At 36.8% G+C, this 19,377-nt stretch overlaps 2 protein-coding genes across 3 annotated transcripts; one reads left to right on the forward strand and one right to left on the reverse strand.

Moving 5' to 3' along the window:
* Positions 1-1,078: 1,078 nt before the first annotated feature.
* rint1 (RAD50 interactor 1) lies at positions 1,079-12,269 on the reverse strand. The gene is made up of 15 exons (XM_037760110.1): positions 12,013-12,269; positions 11,770-11,895; positions 6,555-6,670; positions 6,296-6,469; positions 6,077-6,217; positions 5,654-5,849; positions 4,672-4,782; positions 4,191-4,416; positions 3,915-4,052; positions 3,407-3,501; positions 3,195-3,299; positions 2,636-2,856; positions 2,027-2,207; positions 1,796-1,914; positions 1,079-1,605 (listed from the first exon to the last, which is right to left on the reverse strand). Exons 1-15 carry the CDS (start codon positions 12,226-12,228, stop codon positions 1,389-1,391), a joined length of 2,382 nt encoding a protein of 793 aa, XP_037616038.1. The 5' UTR covers positions 12,229-12,269; the 3' UTR covers positions 1,079-1,388.
* A 4,251-nt stretch (positions 12,270-16,520) lies between these two features.
* Positions 16,521-19,197, forward strand: prl2 (prolactin 2). Of its 2 annotated transcripts, XM_037760888.1 has the most exons (5): positions 16,521-16,631; positions 16,817-17,004; positions 17,477-17,584; positions 17,802-17,981; positions 18,779-19,197. In XM_037760888.1, exons 1-5 carry the CDS (start codon positions 16,610-16,612, stop codon positions 18,971-18,973), a joined length of 693 nt encoding a protein of 230 aa, XP_037616816.1. In that variant the 5' UTR covers positions 16,521-16,609; the 3' UTR covers positions 18,974-19,197. The 2 variants fall into 2 exon arrangements, with proteins under 2 accessions (XP_037616816.1, XP_037616814.1); XM_037760886.1 differs by lacking the exon at positions 16,521-16,631 and having other exon boundaries at positions 16,713-17,004.
* Positions 19,198-19,377: the final 180 nt, after the last annotated feature.

The raw sequence follows: 19,377 nt of genomic DNA on the forward strand, positions 1-19,377 counted from the left end.
GTAAAACTTTTGCTGCATGAGAGATCTTTCTAGTGTTGCCACTTTAAATGAATTCCTTTCTGAGAAATGGTGTAAATATTCTCCTTTAGTGCATGTTGAGCTGTATTTATCGTGACCCTCTCTAATGAACTCTAGATGGAAGATGAGTTTTGAGGGGATGAAAGAGTTCCCTGTAGTGTTTCCTCTCTCTCTCCAGTATTGACTCAGTGAAGGAGCCGCAGCCTGTCATGGTTTTGTTTTGAATGTCTTGCTTTCATGTATTTATTAATTTAATGTTAATCCATGGCAGGCTGACAACAGCACTGCTATTTTAAAGGTTGATGAAGCCTGTGGAATAACATTCATGTCTTTAACCACTGTTTCCACTTGATGTGTTTTGATCATGTTTTAACCCTCTGCTGTCCTGCTGATGCCTCACCTACAGGACGACCCACAGCTCCAAAGCACAACACCAGATCCTCGCTCTCCTCCTGGATCTGTTTGCGTCTACATGGCAGATTTCTGGTGGAATAGATTGAGATTCCTCCTTTAGACTACTGCACACTTTGCTTACTACCCTGAACACGTCGTGTGACGAGTGGTATTAACACTGAGTGGATCCGCTCAAACAGGAAACGGGAAATGCTACCGACGGCCATGACAGCAGAAACTGTGCAACCTGCTCATGGCGAGAAAACCAGCGGACAAATAGTTTCATGTCTGTGTTGGACTGACTTCTCTGTTCTGATATTTATTATGCCTATTTCAATAAAAAACACCCAGTGTGTTAAAATCATACTATGACTTATTTTTCGACATACTGTACTCTGACTTTTTAATTAATTTTTTCATCATATTATCATATCCGATCTTAAACATCGTCTTGAGTGTGTTCACACCTGTACTTAGAGCTGTCCACTTGTGACCCGATCACTGCGGACGCATGTTAATACCAGGTCTGAATGGGGCCAGTATGTGTGTTTCCAGATGTGCAACATGCAGGAAGTCCTCCAACCAGCTGTTGGCACAGAGAATAGAGAGGTGTGATAACAATCCTGGCAGAGGCAGAGCGATAACTTCTAACACTCTGAAAGTCTGCTAGGGAGCAGTATGAGGACACCATTCACAGGTAAACAGGGTTTATTACATAATCCATTTTACATATATATAACATTTAACAAGTGTTATTTCTACTTTGTTGTGGTTTACTTCAGTCAACTGAGGTGGCAGGTAAGTAGGTCCCCAAAATGTAGTACAACACAATAATAAGTTAGTACGATGTTAAAGCAACTTACTAAGCAGTCCTGACTCCACAAATATTACCTGTTGTGTTAACAAAGAGGATTAAAGCGAAAATGTCTTAAGAAAAAAGTGCCGAGCGTTCCATCTGATGCGGGGGGGGGGGGTTGTTACTGTCCAGGCCAGGAGGCTCGGAGGTTCAGGAGAATCAACACGTCGCAGGGCGCCAAGCAGTAAACCCCCAACTCATTGAGAGCAGACTCCGGCGGAGGATCCCCCAGACCGGCCCAATCTCTCGCCACCTCCTCCTCCGACTCTTTGAGGAGGTTCCTCAGCAGAATAGCAGAACCCACGTTGAGACACAAGATGATGCACGCCTCCTTCACACTGTGGAGAGACAGAGAGAGACGATGGAGAACCAAACTCATTATAATGAAAGCGGAGCTCCGTCTCTAACAGACTGATTCATCCTGTTTTAGTCCTGGAATAATCTTTCACATGTTGAATTTAAACACATCTACATCTATCTTTACTACCTCAATTATTTTTTATCTTGCATACTTTGCTTTACACTTACTGCTTAAAGAAGTTCTCGGGTCTTTTGCAGTAGTGACCGAACAGAGGAAAAAGGTTCCTGGTCATGTCGAACTGAATCTGAGCGGCTCCACCTTCGCTGAAATGATTAAACAGGATCACCTGATGGAGAGAGACACGTGGACATAATGAAGTGCACGGTGAGGAAACCATGTCGTCAGCATTTGTTCTTAATACGCTCTGCCACAGACGGTCCTATATATTCATCTCTTACATCCTGGTAGAGAACGTTGTCCAGCCTCTCCGCCAGGCCCTGCCAGGCCAGTTGGAACAGAGAAAGACTCAGGACCTGATGAAGGTTCAACAATCTGTCCCTCACACACAGCATCATGGGACACGCTGAACTGGACAGGGACATGGTGGACAGGTCCTGCTGGGCTGGGAGGGACAACCACCTGAAGAAATGACAAAGGTAGAGAATAAAATCAGTGAAATCAGGATCTTTCCTCTCTATTTTAGATCTCCTCTACCTCTTCCTGCTCAACTGTCCTAAAAACAGGACACTTTTGAAAGGCAAATAACAAAAATATGTTTTTGTTATTATTGTAAATTGTTTGTGTAATATGATGAGTCCACCAGAGAGCAGCATCAGGTAACTAAACGGCAGAATGAGAGCACAGCCGAGTCCTCTATCATTTCTTCACTCAAACTTAATCATTTAAAAATATTAAATATCATCATCATTTTGTCGTACTACGAGACATACTGCACGTTACAATGACGCCTGGCAGTGGGGGGGATATATTAGACAGCAAGTCCTAACCTGATGGTAAGAAGCGATAAAACAATAATAATAATATATGGTACACATCGACAGTCTCACCTGTCTTGGCCGTACGGTTTGGCCTTCTCTGTGATTTCTCTCATGGTCCACTCCAGTAGTCGTCCCATCATGTCTCCTTTCAGTCGATCCAACAACGCGAGCAGACCTTCAAACAGCGAGCCCTCCAGAGAAGCCAGGCGACCCACCTCCAGCACCCCAAGGCCTCCCAGTACCCCTTCCTCACCGAGTGAGACCGCTGCCTGCTGCAGCTGCAGGAAGAACTGTAGAGAGAATAAAAGAAGCTGGTGAACACAGACAGTATCTGTCTCCCTCTTCTGGCTGCTGTCTGGCAGCACGGGGCAGCCTCCTCTCACATGAAACTTATAGGGATATATTTTTGTGACGGTACAGAACACTTTCATGCCCCGTTTTCTGCATTCAGAAATGAGGCCTGGAGGTCAGGACTGACTTTTCCCAATGAAATTAGAAACAAGGGGCTTGTGCATTCATGCATGAGACACAATTTGAGAAGCGAAACATCCTAGTGGGGCTGTGGCACAACAATGCAGAAATAAGATATAATACAATTAATTAAATACATTTTTAAAAGTCCACTCACCACATTGTCTCCCCAGTCTCCCAGGATGGTGGAAACGTAGTTAACCGCATTAAGGATGGCACAATAACGGGCGCCGAGCGGGCAGCGAGACTCCTCCTTCATCACCTGGAAAGAAAAAAACACGTTATCAACCATCTCTGCCTCCGTCAGTTCTCTCTCTCGCCCTCTCTCTTTAAAAATTCTACTTGATTTCAGTCTGTAAATATTGTTACCTGGGTGAGTCGTATGCGGAAGTCATCCACCAGCTCTCTCTGTAGTGCCAGGAACTTGAGCTGCGCTGAAGGACAGGGCAAAGCCCGGTACCGCTCTACAGCAGGGCGACAAAACACACACAACCACTTTTACTTTAAATGTTTTAAAGGTGCCGTGGGGAGGCTTTGACTTTCTTGTAAAGCTGCAGCGTAACGTTGCTATGAGTGGGTTCCCAGTTTTCTTTATCTCAAGGACGCACGGTGATACACCTTCCTGTTTCACACTATTCCACAAATCAACATTTGGTGGCAAGAAACGCAGCAATGTGTCTGTAAACGGAGGGAGATGAAGAAGACTGCTAGCTGGCAACATGGATATAAACAATGTAGGTTTCAAAATGTGCCAAAATATTCTCTGCACGTGTTTTATGAGGTTCCTGCTATATTACATGTGTGTGTTTGATGCTTCTCCAAATCAAAAAGCGTACTACCGATGGCGACTTAAAGAAGCTGAAATGAGTCGTCTCACCAGTGATGACCTGTAGAAGAGTCATGAAAGTCTCGGCACAATCTGGCGCCTTCAGCTCGTCCATATCGCTGATGTCTTTGTACTGAGAGCTCCAGGCTCCCTCTGCCGACAGCATGGCGTCCATCTTCTCCACCGCCACTGTGTAAACACAGAGGAATAGACAGTAAAGTCAGTCGGGATGGTCTCAGAGGGTAAAAGAAGGTGAGAGAAAAGTCAAGTATCGGATAATTAACAGAGGCAGCAATTATGTTTTTAATTTCTAAATACATCACTTACTCTTCTTTTCCACGGTGAGCCACTTCTGAAGGGTCGCGTCTTCGAGCAGGAGGTGAAGCAGACCCGGCAGCACCGCCGGGTACGACTGGTTGCTCCGCAGCTCCTTCTCAAACTGCAGCACCTCCTCCACCAGGTGACAGAAGAGCACGTCGTCGTACAACAGCCTGGAAGCGTCGCTGGCCACCTTCTCCTGGACCAGAGACAGCAGGCCTCGACACAGCTCCACCTGCATGCACATATATACACACAACACTTAAATACCTCTGGGACTACACTTAACCAAAGGTACGGAAGCCCTGAGAGGCAAAAACTCTGGTGATCAATTTTCTAACTCTGATCTAAATTATTTTCTTCCCTGTGTTTATGACTTAAGAACATCTTTTCTAAGTCAGACAGGCAGAGCGGCACATCTTACAGAGGAAGAGCGAACTATATCAGACAAATAATATAGTGGAGTACAGCCTGTTACAGAACAGCGTACCATGGCACTGATGGTGGCCCCGGCTCGGTCTAGGATGGGTTGGATCTTTTCCTCCATGAAGGTCATGCTGTTCCCCATCCACATCAGAACCTGAGTGAGGTACCACTCTGGCTGGAAAAGGAACAAATAGAGGAGTTGTTATAAAGACAATTTTCTACTTTTATTTTCTTTAAAACTGGCGTGCTATAGGTGTCTAGAGTTACTGCCATTGTTTATACCTATTTTATTTATCATCATCATTATAGTGTTTATTTTACTCTATTATGTTTAATCAATTGCTGATCATTATCTCTTTTATTCTATTAAAATGTCATTATTTTAATACAATCTGCTTATTTTGTGTAGTTTCATAATTTTTATTTATTTATTTTTATTGTTATTTTTATTTTATTTATCTTTTATTATCTTGAATACCCATCTTTTATTGCTTTCTTATTCAGTGAACTTTTATATTGGTTGTTTTGGTGCATTAGTCTCTAAATCCATTTTTTTAACACTCTACATTTTTGTCAATCGTCACTTTGAATTGCATTTAACTTCAAGATTCCTTTATTTGTCATTTTTATGCTCCACATATAAACTAAATTGTGTTTCACACATCCACCACTCAGTAATTGAGTGCAAAACAATTGGTAAAAACTATAAAGTGATTAGCTAATAAATAAGCTAAAAGTACGCTAAAATAAAATAGAATAGAATAAATAGTTATAAATTAAAAATTAAAAATATTTTAAAGGAACCGTCTCTTAAGTGCAGTTCACATTCTCTGATTTTGCAACTTGTTTGAAATGTGCTATGTAAATAAAGTTTGATTGATTGATTGATTGATTGATTGATCATGTGTTTTCCAAGGAACTGCAATCGTATTCGACTTCTGGTTATCATTACAACTAACGTGTGACTGCTACAAGTATGTTTATGTGTCCAACCTTGCTAGGATTATACAACTGAAGTTGTGGTGTGTGTTCTGTGTGTGTGAGACCTTGTTGAGGGTGTTGGTCTGTCGATTCCCGTAGAAGTGGTATCTGAACCTCCTGCTGAGCGGCAGCAGCATGATCTGGATGGGCAGACAGAGCGGGGGACCTTGGGACGGAGGGGTGACTGAAGAAGAAGCAGCAGGCTGGGAGGAGGGGACACCTTGACAAGAGGCCAAAGCCCTCTGGGATATGAGGTCATCACTGGCAGGGGGAAGTTAGAGAAAGCAAACACTGGAGAGGGATACCCTGTCTGGAAACCATGAATGTTTGTGCCATGGTGACGATATTTCATTGGATAAATGAAAACTTTGACCTGCTGGTGGCCGGAGGTGAAACGTCCTGGATCACCAATGTCAGCAGGATTCATTTGTGTTGTGAATATGATGAAGGTTATAACAGAAATAAACGAACAGAGATGTGAAGGATACGAGGTCTGCAGGGCGACCAGCTGCGTGACGAGCAGCTCCAGCTGGCTGTTGATCTCTTGACCGTTGGCGGTGGGCGTCAGCGACTGAGTCGGAGGAGAGATGATCGGCCAGTGAAGTTGAGTCAACACTTTCTCAAAATCACTAGGAGAGAACAGAAGAGGAGGATTTAGCTCATATATTGAAGACAGGATGATGATACAGTGATTTCTGGAAGAGTACCTGGCCAGTCGGTCTTTGATGATCTTGTGCCAGAAGTGAAGTGTCTCTCGGAGGAAGTCCTGGAGGTGAGAACACCCGGACTGGTTTAGTCCGGCGTCCAGCGCAGCCATGCTGTCTACCGCCCTGATGGCCTCCCACACACTGCTGGTCATCAGACACTGCTGGACCGCAGCACTGCAAGAACACAACACTCACATATGACTGCTGTCAGCCCACAGCTCACACAGACAGGGATATATTTAACACTTGTTTACAGTACCTGAGCTCCTCTATATGTTGTAGGCACCGCAGGTATTTCACATGTCTCTCTATAGTCTCCACTTGGTTGAGCGTCTGGCCAAGATTATCCATCCAAGGCTGGGCCCCCTGTAGGTGCTACGAGATGGAACAATGAATAAAGACAAACTGCTTATTAGGGGTGTAAGAACATATCGATACACAGGAGTATTGCGGTATTATGTTTATTATAATTAATTAAGCTCTTAAGAATCTGACGGCGATAATAACGCGTTAATGTAAATTTGGTTTTAACACTAGAGTGAAGATACTGGCATCATATGAAACTAAAAAACCTAATGAATCCATCGGTGCCAACCATGTCATACTAGCTTGTCGAGAAGGAGGTTAAATAACGCTCCAAATGTACGCCAAATTTTGGTCGGAATATTACTAGAATAAAGTCATAACATTATGACATTTTTTTTTCGTAAACTTCTGACTTTATTCCCATAATATTACGACTTTTTTTTCGTAAACCTATGACTTTATTCTCGTAATATTATGAATTTATTCTCATATTACAACTTTTTTCTCACAATATTAAAACTTTTTTCTCATAATATTACGACTTTTTTCTCATAATATTAAAAAACAATTCTCATAATATTAAAAACAAATTCTCATAATATTAAAAAAAAAATCTCATAATATTACGACTTTTTTTCTCATAATATTAAAAAAATGTTCATAATATTAAAAAAAAATTCTCATAATATTAAAAAAACATTCTCATATTAGAAAACGAATTTTTCTCATATTACATTTTTTTTTCATATTAAAAATAAAATCTCATAATATTACGACTTTTTTTCTCATATTACAACTTTTTTTTCTCATATTACAACTTTTTTCTCATAATATAACTTTTTTCTCATAATATTAGGACTTTCTCATAATATTACGACTTTTTTCTCATAATATTAAAAAATTCTCATAATATAAAAAAAATTCTCATAATATTAAAAAAAAATTCTCATATTCCGACTTTTTCTCATAATATTAAAAAAATATATTTTAAAAAAATAATCTTAAAAAAATATTCTCATAATATTACGACTTTTTTTCTCATATTAATTTTTTTTTTCATAATATTAAAAACAATTCTCATAATATTACTTTTTTTCTCATAATATTAAAAAACAATTCTCATATTAGAAAACGAATTTTTCTCATAATATTAAATTTTTTTTTTATAATATTAAAAATAAAATCTCATAATATTACGACTTTTTTTCTCATATTACAACTTTTTTTCTCATATTACAACTTTTTTCTCATTTTATAACTTTTTTTTCATAATATTAAAAAAAATTCTCATATTACGGCTTTTTTTCTCATATTAAAACTTTTTTTCTCATATTACAACTTTTTTCTCATATTCAATTTTTTTTTCATAATATTAAAAAAAATTCTCATATTACGACTTTTTTTCTCATATTAAAACTTTTTTTCTCATATTACAACTTTTTTCTCATAATATAAAATTTTTTTTTTCATATTAAAAAAAATTCTCATAATGTTACGACTTTTTTTCTCATATTAAATTTTTTTTTTCATAATATTAAAAAAAATTCTCATAATATTACGACTTTTTTTCACATATTAAAACTTTTTTTCTCATATTAAAACTTTTTTTCTCATATTACAACTTTTTTCTCATAATATAATTTTTTTTTTTCATAATATTAAAAAATTCTCATAATATACATATAATATAATATTACGACTTTTTTTTCTCATATTAGGACTTTCTCATAATATTACGACTTTTTTCTCATATTAAAAAAAAATTCTCATAATATAAAAAAAATTCTCATATTAAAAAAAAAATTCTCATATTCCGACTTTTTCTCATAATATTAAAAAAATATATTTTAAAAAAAAATCTTAAAAAAAAATTCTCATAATATTACGATTTTTTTTCTCATAATATAAATTTTTTTTTCATAATATTAAAAAAAAAACTCATAATATTACGACTTTTTTTCTCATATTAAAACTTTTTTTCTCATATTATAACTTTTTTCTCATATTAAATTTTTTTTTTCATAATATTAAAAAAAATTCTCATAATATTACGACTTTTTTTCTCATATTAAAACTTTCTTTCTCATATTACAACTTTTTTCTCATAATATAAAAACATTTTTTTCATAATATTAAAAAAAATTCTCATAATATTACGACTTTTTTTCTCATATTAGGACTTTCTCATAATATTACGACTTTTTTCTCATAATATTAAAAAAATATATTTTAAAAAAAATCTTAAAAAAAATTCTCATAATATTACGACTTTTATTAAATTTTTTTTTTCATAATATTAAAAACAATTCTCATAATACGACTTTTTTTCTCATATTAAAACTTTTTTTCTCATATTACAACTTTTTTCTCATAATATAAAAATTTTTTTTTCATAATATTAAAAAAAATTCTCATAATATTACGACTTTTTTTCTCATATTAAATTTTTTTTTTCATAATATTAAAAAAAATTCTCATATTACTTTTTTCTCATATTAAAAAAAAAATTTCATAATATTAAAAAAAATTCTCATTAAAAAACGAATTTTTCTCATATTACATTTTTTTTTTCATAATATTAAAAATAAAATCTCATATTACGACTTTTTTTCTCATATTACAACTTTTTTCTCATATTATAACTTTTTTCTCATAATATTAGGACTTTCTCATAATACGACTTTTTTCTCATAATATTAAAAAACAATTCTCATAATATAAAAAAAATTCTCATAATATTAAAAAAAAATTCTCATATTCCGACTTTTTCTCATAATATTAAAAAAATATATTTAAAAAAAAAAATCTTAAAAAAAAAAATCTTAAAAAAAATTCTCATAATATTACGACTTTTTTTCTCATAATATAAATTTTTTTTTTCATAATATTAAAAAAAAATCTCATAATATTACGACTTTTTTTCTCATATTAAAACTTTTTTTCTCATATTACAACTTTTTTTTCATAATATAAATTTTTTTTTTTCATACTAAAAAATTCTCATAATATTCCGACTTTTTTTCTCATATTACAACTTTTTTTCTCATATTAAAACTTTTTTTCTCATATTACAACTTTTTTCTCATATTAAATTTTTTTTTTCATAATATTAAAAACAATTCTCATAATATTACGACTTTTTTCTCATATTACAACTTTTTTCTCATAATATAAATTATTTTTTTCATATTAAAAAATTCTCATAATATTCCGACTTTTTTTCTCATATTAAAACTTTTTTTCTCATATTACAACTTTTTTCTCATAATATAACTTTTCTCATAATATTACGACTTTTTTCTCATAATATTAAAAAAAAAATTCTCATAATATAAAAAAAATTCTCATAATATTAAAAAAAATTCTCATATTCCGACTTTTTCTCATAATATTAAAAAAATATATTTAAAAAAAATAATCTTAAAAAAAAATCTTAAAAAGATTCTCATAATATTACGACTTTTTTTCTCATAAATTTTTTTTTTCATAATATTAAAAAAAAAATTCTCATATTACGACTTTTTTTCTCATATTAAAACTTTTTTTCTCATATTACAACTTTTTTCTCATAATATAAAATTTTTTTTTCATAATATTAAAAAAAATTCTCATAATATTACGACTTTTTTTCTCATATTAAATTTTTTTTTCATAATATTAAAAAAATTCTCATATTACTTTTTTCTCATATTAAAAAAAAAATTTCATAATATTAAAAAAAATTCTCATTAAAAAACGAATTTTTCTCATATTACATTTTTTTTTTCATAATATTAAAAATAAAATCTCATATTACGACTTTTTTTCTCATATTACAACTTTTTTCTCATATTACAACTTTTTTCTCATATTACAACTTTTTTTTCATAATATTAAAAAAAATTCTCATATTACTTTTTTTCTCATAACATTAAAAAAAATTCATAATATTAAAAAAAATTCTCATATTACGACTTTTTTTCTCATAATATTAAAACTTTTTTTCTCATAATATTACAACTTTTTTCTCATATTAAATTTTTTTTTCATAATATTAAAAAAAATTCTCATATTACTTTTTTTCTCATATTAAAAAAAAAATTTCATAATATTAAAAAAAATTCTCATAATATTAAAAAAAAATTCTCATATTAGAAAACGAATTTTTCTCATATTAAATTTTTTTTCATAATATTAAAAATAAAATCTCATAATATTACGACTTTTTTTCTCATATTACAACTTTTTTTCTCATATTACAACTTTTTTCTCATAATATAACTTTTTTCTCATATTAGGACTTTCTCATAATATTACTTTTTTCTCATAATATTAAAAACAAATTCTCATATTCCGACTTTTTCTCATAATATTAAAAAAATATATTTTCAAAATATTAAAAAAAAATTCTCATATTACGACTTTTTTTCTCATATTAAAACTTTTTTTCTCATATTACAACTTTTTTCTCATATTACAACTTTTTTCTCATATTACAACTTTTTTCTCATAATATAAATTTTTTTTTTTCATAATATTAAAAAAAATTCTCATATTACTTTTTTTCTCATAATATTAAAAAAAAAATTCATAATATTAAAAAAAATTCTCATATTACGACTTTTTTTCTCATAATATTACAACTTTTTTCTCATATTAAATTTTTTTTTTCATAATATAAAAAAAAAAATCTCATATTACAACTTTTTTTCTCAGAATATTACAACTTTTTTTGTAATATGCAGTCAGTGCTTCTCCCTCTGCTCTCTGTTGATGGTACAGAAGCTCTACCTGGTGTCAGCTGTACCTGGTGCAGCATGTTCTACCTGGTGGTGTCTCTACCTGGTGTCAGCTGTACCTGGTGCAGCATGTTCTACCTGGTGGTGTCTCTACCTGGTGGTGTCTCTACCTGGTGGTGTCTCTACCTGGTGTCAGCTCTACCTGGTGGTAGCATGTTGTACCTGGTGTCAGCTCTACCTGGTGGTAGCATGTTCTACCTGGTGTCAGCTCTACCTGGTGGTAGCATGTTGTACCTGGTGTCAGCTCTACCTGGTGTCAGCTCTACCTGGTGGTAGCATGTTCTACCTGGTGTCAGCTCTACCTGGTGGCAGCATGTTGTACCTGGTGGTGTCTCTACCTGGTGTCAGCTCTACCTGGTGTCAGCTCTACCTGGTGGCAGCATGTTGTACCTGGTGCAGCATGTTGGAGATGAGTCTCTCTCTCTGCAGCAGCTCCTCCAGAGAACATGAAGCCTCCTCAGCAGCAGACAGAGCTGCAGACACTTTAGGAGGAACACAGCTGGGCACAGTCAGAACCTGGAGGACACACAGTAGACAGTCTTGACACAGTCATGGAGACATAGTGCACAAGTCCTGTGGTCTTCACAACAAGTCAACAAGTCAGCATGTCTCCTCTGATGTAAACTTCCTCACCTGCTCCTCCAGGAGATTGTTCTCCTCTTGTATTTTCTGCAGCAGTTCTCCGACATTCTTCAGGGATTTCAGGTCACAGCCGACTTCTTTCTGCAGGAAATCCACTAGATAATCCTCTCGAGTCTCTGAATCTGCTGACAAACCTTCACTGCTGCTGTAAACGGAGTTAAACGACCCGTCAGACAGCTTCTTCATCTTTGGCTCTACCGCCGCCATGTTGCTTCTCCTCAGTGACGTGTTGTTGTTGTTCTTCTTCGTTGGTGTTTTTTGGCAGCTGGTAAACCAGCTTATAGGTGCATTACCGCCACCTGCTGGACTACTGGAGGACTGGAGCAGGAGAAAATAAATAAAATAAAATAAATAAAATAAAATAAAATAAAATAAAATAAAATAAATAAAATAAATAAAATAAATAAAATAAAATAAAATAAAATAAAATAAAATAAATAAAATAAATAAAAACAAACAAACAAAACAAAACAAAAAATAAAATATATTTTTTAATAATTATTAATAATAATAATAACAATAATAATAATAATAATTAAATTCTCTCCATTATTCCTGTTGCTATCGGGAGTAGATGATGGAAATATTACAATCTGCTAGGAAAGATATCTAAGAAAGTACACAATATTCAAATTAGTTACTTAAGGGCAACAGGAATAATTGAGAGAATTTAATTATTATTAGTATTATTGTTATTATTATTAATAATTATTCATTTTTATTTTATTGTTGTTCTTTTTTCTTTTTTTTTTTTTTAAAGGGACTATTTGTAACTTTTTAAGTGTATAAATGTAGCGGGTCGCCACACATGCGTGCTCACATATGCGCGTTCACGTATGGCCGCTGCCTCTCCAACTCTGCCTGCCTGTCTTCGCTCAGAGAGCGCGCGCGTTCTCAGCTCGCTCCACCTCTAGACGTGAACGCGCGCTCACTCCATACTGCAGAAGAGTTAGTTTAGCTCTGAGAATATCTAGTGAATGTTCAGTGGACGTTTGTGCAGAAATAACTGCTGCAGCTCCTCCAGACCAACAGAGGTTTCCCGTGTCTTGTGAAGTGACGGAGCTCCGCAGAGAGAAACGTTATCGTCTCGTTACTGACCGGGTGCCGGTGTCTCCCTGCTCTCTCCGGCTGTGGGCGGAGAGAGCAGGAAGACACGCTGCAGAGCCCCGCTGCACCAGCCTGCACTGAGGCAGGAAAAGCCAACACTAAGATCAGATCTAAATCATGTTCATGGAGAGACCTTCGTCTGGTCAGCTAACATTACTGCCAAGCAGCTGAAATATAGAGTGATATTGTGGTTTTAGCTGACGTGGGTCACCTCACTGTTTTGAGCGATGCTCCTTCAGGTATATTTAGAGCAAGTAAGCGCGAGCCCGACGCTGACTTTCGTTGATTTCACGGCCACAGGTGTCGCTGTTAACAAGCATTTCTGAAAGTTACAAATGGTCCCTTTAAATAAAATTAAAATTAAAAATAACAAAATAATAATTATTAATAATAATAATAATAATAATAAACTGTCACATTTTGAACACAAACAAAAAGGCTTCTTTTGGTTTAGGCAACAAAACTACAACTTCTTTTAAGTTTCGGCAAAAAAAAAGCACTTGGTAAAGTTTAGGGAAAAACATCGTATTTTGGGTTAAAGTATCTATGAACACAAAGACAACTACACATTGTTGGAGGCGAATTCCGGTCTCCTGGGTGAGAGTCCTGTGTTTTGTGTCCCATCCAGCGTCTCCAAACCTCACCCTCTTATGGAGTTTCACACTGTCTATACTAAAGCGCCTAACTTCCACTTCTGCTCCTGTCATAATTACTACGGTTGCTAGAGGTCGCTGTCGTGTTCTTTTATACCTTCTTTTTGGTGAATAGATGATAAAGCCTACTAGTGGGTGTAGTAGGCCCCTATTGACCCACATCTATGGTGCTTATAGCGACTGATAAAGTCTATTTAACAGCCTGATAACAGTCTAATCGGCTGTATTAAAGGTGCAATGCGGTGCGGTTGCAGATTGCAACCAACTGAAACTTCTCCCGTGTGCCAAGCAAGTAGAAGGACTACGGTGTCGCTATTTTCAGGTGATTAAACACTAAAGAAAACATACTTATTAATCCATTTCCACTTATAGATCCCCATAAATATGACACACTGTTCCTTTATTAAACTGTTTCAAAATTTGACCAAAGAAGAATGTGTTGCTCAGCTTTACGGATGCATGCAGGCCTATAAATGACTGCATGATGATTGCACTACTAAAGGGGATCAATTTGCTGTGTAGTTTCTTGGGAAAAAGAAACTAAACACTTAATGAACAAAAACTATATTTCAGTGTGGTCGGTTCAGTCGCCGGTCAGTCGTCACGGGAGAAGTTCTTGTGCTTGTAAAAATGGAGTAAAAAAGGACATAGCCTGCGAGGGTGCTGGCCTGGTGGGCATGTGCGGCGGTAACAGTCACCCTGTTACCCTGCAGGTCAGTCTCAATATGACAACATGAGACCATCTGCCCAACAACCCACTATGTTCCTGTGCGTGTGTGTGTGTGTGTGCAGCAGAGTCACGTGGAGCTCCAGCCTCTCGAGTCATCACTGAAAACTTTCATTGAGTGAAACACGCATGTGCCGCCCACGTCACTGCTCGGTTTCTCTTATTGAATAGAAAGTATTTTAAACATCTTTTACTACTTTTATGGTATGTATAACATATATTCTCATTATTGTCAACTAAATATTTTGATAACAATAATAAAGTCCAGTTAAAGCCTAAAGAGTACATAAAGAGTACATAAATGTGTGAGCAAAGGGTTTAAGAAGTACACATCTGCACACCTTGTGTTTGTAATACCAAGAAGAAATGTCATTATACATAATATCTAGGTTTTCTTTCTAGTTTTTGAGAGACGGACCTGTCCTTGTGTGTGGATGTGTGTGTGGATGTGTGTGTGTGGACGGTGGGGAGATGCTTACTCGTTTGTCAGTGTTTGATGTCAGAGTTTGCACAACCTTGAATTACGCCAGATGTCGTGGTATGTTTGGGTTTCCCAGACAGCTGTTTGTTCTGTGGAGAGGTCAGACATATATTTCTCTCTAGTCCAATACATTTCAATACATTCTTCTTTTACGCATATTTAAGACAATAACATGCAATATTCTCAACTGGAGAATCATCACAAGCAATGGGTCAATTAGTCGTTAGGTGAGGCTCTAGGGATGGTCTGCAGACCTCTGTCAACACTTTGTCCAGAGGGAAGCACCTTGACCACTATTGGATGGGTTGTTGTTGTTGTTGTTACAGACATTCATGCTCCCTACAGGATGCATTTTGATTGATTTTGGTAACTCAAAAACAAAAGAATGAATTCTCTTGTATACTCGAGGGCTGATATCATGTTAAAGCTGCAGTAGGCAGAATGTTTTTGGCATCATTGGGCTAAAATTCCATAATAACCTTTCAGCATATTGTAATTCAAGTGTTCTGAGAGACTTCTGCTCCTCCTCATGGCTCTGTTTTCAGGCTTTAGAAAATCTAGCCTGTGACGGGAGACTTTGACCAATCACAGGTCATTTCAGAGAGAGAGAGAGCGTTCCTATTGGCTGAGCTCTGGCTGGTGGGTGGTGCTTTGTATTTCCTCAACCTGATCTCAACATGGCTGCAGGTTCACAAACGTTCTCATGTCACAGCTAAACCGTGCACTACAAGATGATTCTGAAAACATCTGAGGAGAGAAATAGGCATTACAGTAACAGAATATTGATTCATATTTGATCAGCGCTGCCTAGTTTGACCGTTTGATCGGAGTTCACGAGTGATTGACAGCTGCCTCTCATTGACGGCAGATGGACAGCAGACCTCAGATCAGCTCTGACTGCTTGTTTTCCTCCGGTCTGTGAAATCTTGCAGATGCCGTTAGGAGCACCGGAGGACACAGCGCTGCTCTACTGCCATGATACAGTGACCGTTTTATAAAAATAACAATACAGTTAGCTCCGATTCTTGGCCTACTTACTCTTACTGATGGATTTCCGTTTCCTCAGGAATCATAACCTTTTCTAGTTTCTGATGACGCCCGACCGACACATTGAACGATGAGTCAACTATGTACAACTGAGAGGAACTGATCCAGGTTACTTGACGTCATTCAACCGGCTTTCAGAACATCATGACATTCATTCATACTGCTGCCCTATACGATGTGATTGTGAGCTCCTGTTAAAGCTCCCTCATCAGCTGATTCTGACTCTTTGTATTAGTGCCTGGAGCACTCTTTAAATGACCTTTTTGCTTGTGTATCTGGAGGGCGAGCAGACATTAATGAGAGGTACTGGAGGAGAAGCCTGCTGAGTGGAACCTTAAAGTTTCAACGTCAAACGTGTCGTATCAGCAACCCAATGACGTCCTCGGTTGATGATGTCACTGCTCTTGCAGACTGCCTCATTATGATACTCCCACACACTCCCCCCCCCCACCCCTCTCTTTCTCTTTGATATGAAAGTGTAAAAGGGAAATGGTCAGTGAGGAACCCTCATATGAAGCAGCGGGGATCTTTGAATAGACAAGCTTCTACAACATCTGCTCCACGCCCTGCAGGATGCCTGGAAACATCAGATCAGGTACTTATTGCAGGAACTTCATGCATGATTCTGTCTCTTTATTTAATTTCAAAACACCTTAAAAGAGCCCACAGCACACGTACACTTTCTCAAAAAGCTTAAGAATATGATTCAGGTGGAGACTTGTTCTGTGTTTTCAGTGAATGTTTTGTTTTATTTAGCATCTTCTTTCTTTTCTCCTGTAGTGTCTTTTGTGTGGGTGGTGTTGGTCTGCCTGTTGTTCTGCAGCAGACTGACCAGCGTGGGTGCAGCACCCATCTGTACCAATGCCCAGGCGGGATGCCACGTCCTCTCCCTGGCAAACCTGTTTGACCGGGTCATCCAACACTCGGCCAGGACGCACAGCATTTCCAATGACCTTCACTCCGAGTTTGTAAGTCTCCTCCTCGTGCAATCTGTCTGACGATGCTTTTGTAAAGGGATATTTATGTTTGCTAAATGTGTTTTATATCTATAAATATGGATGATATGTGTATGTTTTAACTTTTGCATTTTAGACAGTCTGATACAACAGTCCTGCAATAATAATAATAATAATATAAAGGTTCTAATGTTTTAATCTTCAACTCTGTGATCATTTGAGGATGTCGTTTTTAGCTGCTGTTGAACTATACTGTGTTATACAGACAGAGATTCTATTAATCAGCCTGCTCTCATTGATAAAAAATTGATAATAATTGATAAAAAACTGGCAACTGAGTGCACACACACACACGGATATATATCAATTGTCATTTGTGATTACTTGCAACTGCAGGCCATTCTACTATTTCATTCACAGTTGACATTTAGAGGAAACCTGACCTCTGACATTTTCATTCTTGCGTTCATGTTCGTCCTGTCAGGAGCAGTACTTCCTGCCCAGTAAGAATCAAATCGGCCGGGTCAGTCGCAACTGTCACACCTCCACCATCCTCACCCCAAATGGCAAGGAGAACGCTCAGAGAATGACGGTAATTAACCTTTATAAAAAGATATCACCCTGTCGTCGGCATGCACTGTCCGCATCATATTTGCCCTTCCCTTAATCCCTCACACAACACGCTTTTTTATGTTGATTTCCCTTTACTTATGTTATGCAAATACTGTCCTTGATACACTGTCATGACTGAAAGGAAGGCTTGAGTTTGAAGTGTATTAACGGGTCCACCTGTCCTGGTGTCGCCGCAGAGAGAGGAGCTGACCGAGGTGATCCTGAAGCTCCTGGTGGCGTGGAGTGATCCTCTGTGGCACTTCCACCAGAGCATGGCTCACCACCACGACTTCAACAACTTCAGCTCCAACAAAGCTCTGGAGATGAGCGACATGGTGCACGAGCTACGCAAAGGTGTAGAGAAAGTGGCAGAGAAGGTACAGTATGTCCTGCCAAACTATAAAGATGTTTAGATGAGCAGTTAAAGTACTAGCTTTAAGTGTAGACATACGTGGCAGTATGTATAGTAGATGCTCGGAGGTGCTGTGTAATGTACTGTGGCTTCCAGGGATGTCGTTTCAGGTTGTGTAATCTTAGTGACACAGATGACAAAGACTTAATGTCACACAACAGATCCAAACTGCACCGTTCACCCTCGGGTGACCTTTTGTTCCGATTCAGTGCAAAACATTCAGCCACGATCTGGCAAGACAGGAACAGGGCACACTTTGGGCATTTCTGTCTTAGTGCAGAGAATCATACTTTAATGACGTCAAATGTTCAGAACAGCTTCCAACACGTCTTAAAAATGTTATATGAACTTAATGTACGGCCACCATTGATTGCATTAGTGTGCTGTGTTGTCTATTTTTGTAGCAAGAGGATGTTTAAGTAATATTATAAGATTAAAACTCAGTTATCGAGATTAAAGTCGTAAATTTACGGAAAAAAACTAACGTTTAAAGACCTTTTTAAGACCTATGAATGCAATTTAAGACCTACTTCACGTCCATACTGGCAAGAAAGTACTTAGAATTACTTGCAAAGTAAATTAATTTATTCACTGAAACACATTCTTTCAGTCTTTGAATTTTTTTTTGCCCATTTGCCTCTCAGGGCTTCCGTAAATATATGTTATATTATATCTATTTCTATTATTTGATATCTGTCTGCTCAGACACACACTGGGGTTTGTTATAATGTGTGTACGTGTGTCCTCTCCTCTCCTCTCCAGATGCAGGTTTTGGGGATAACAAGCAACACCGTCAGCAGCCTGGCTTCTCCCGAGGTTTCGTCGCCGTCCGACAGCGCCGATTGGCGCCTGATGAAAGACTACGACCTCCTCTACTGCTTCCGCCGAGACACCAACAAGGTCCAGAACTACCTGAAGATCCTCAAGTGTCGCATCGTTCCGGAGCACGGATGCTAAAAGGACGGAAAAAACGACGACCGATGGAGGCTGCGTTTAAACTTCTGAAGATATCAACGTGTTGGGACTGGAAATGCTTCGGTTAGAGACTACACGGATGTTAACTGATATGTTTACTCCTATCATGACCGGAGCTCTGCTGGAACCCAAAGACTCTACTCAACCCCACCACCCCCACTTCATGCCTGATATTATAGCGTGTGGACAAATGTGAGTTGAGTATGGACAGGATGGAATGAGTGTAATGCATGTTTCTGTGATGTTTAAATATAATATCATTATAAAACATTTCAAGATATCCTCGTATTTGTCATTTCTACAGAGATAATGTATTTTATTAAAATATATCTCATCTATAGGCTACATATCTACAGACTATCAGACGGCACACAGAGTGCATTATT

Source organism: Sebastes umbrosus, chromosome 23 (genome assembly GCF_015220745.1).
Source record: "Sebastes umbrosus isolate fSebUmb1 chromosome 23, fSebUmb1.pri, whole genome shotgun sequence".
Lineage (NCBI taxonomy): Eukaryota > Metazoa > Chordata > Actinopteri > Perciformes > Sebastidae > Sebastes > Sebastes umbrosus.

Coding starts and splice junctions, on each gene's coding strand:
- rint1 (XM_037760110.1), bottom strand. CDS start 12,228: ATGGCGGCGGTAGAGCCAAAGATGAAGAAGCTGTCTGACGGGTCGTTT. Junction 5,850..6,076: donor CTGGTCGCCCTGCAGACCTC/GTATCCTTCACA, acceptor TCCCCCTGCCAG/TGATGACCTCATATCCCAGA. Junction 4,417..4,671: donor GGGCCACCATCAGTGCCATG/GTACGCTGTTCT, acceptor ATGTGCATGCAG/GTGGAGCTGTGTCGAGGCCT.
- prl2 (XM_037760886.1), top strand. CDS start 16,738: ATGATTCAGGTGGAGACTTGTTCTGTGTTTTCAGTGAATGTTTTGTTT. Junction 17,005..17,476: donor ATGACCTTCACTCCGAGTTT/GTAAGTCTCCTC, acceptor TCGTCCTGTCAG/GAGCAGTACTTCCTGCCCAG. Junction 17,585..17,801: donor AGAACGCTCAGAGAATGACG/GTAATTAACCTT, acceptor GTGTCGCCGCAG/AGAGAGGAGCTGACCGAGGT.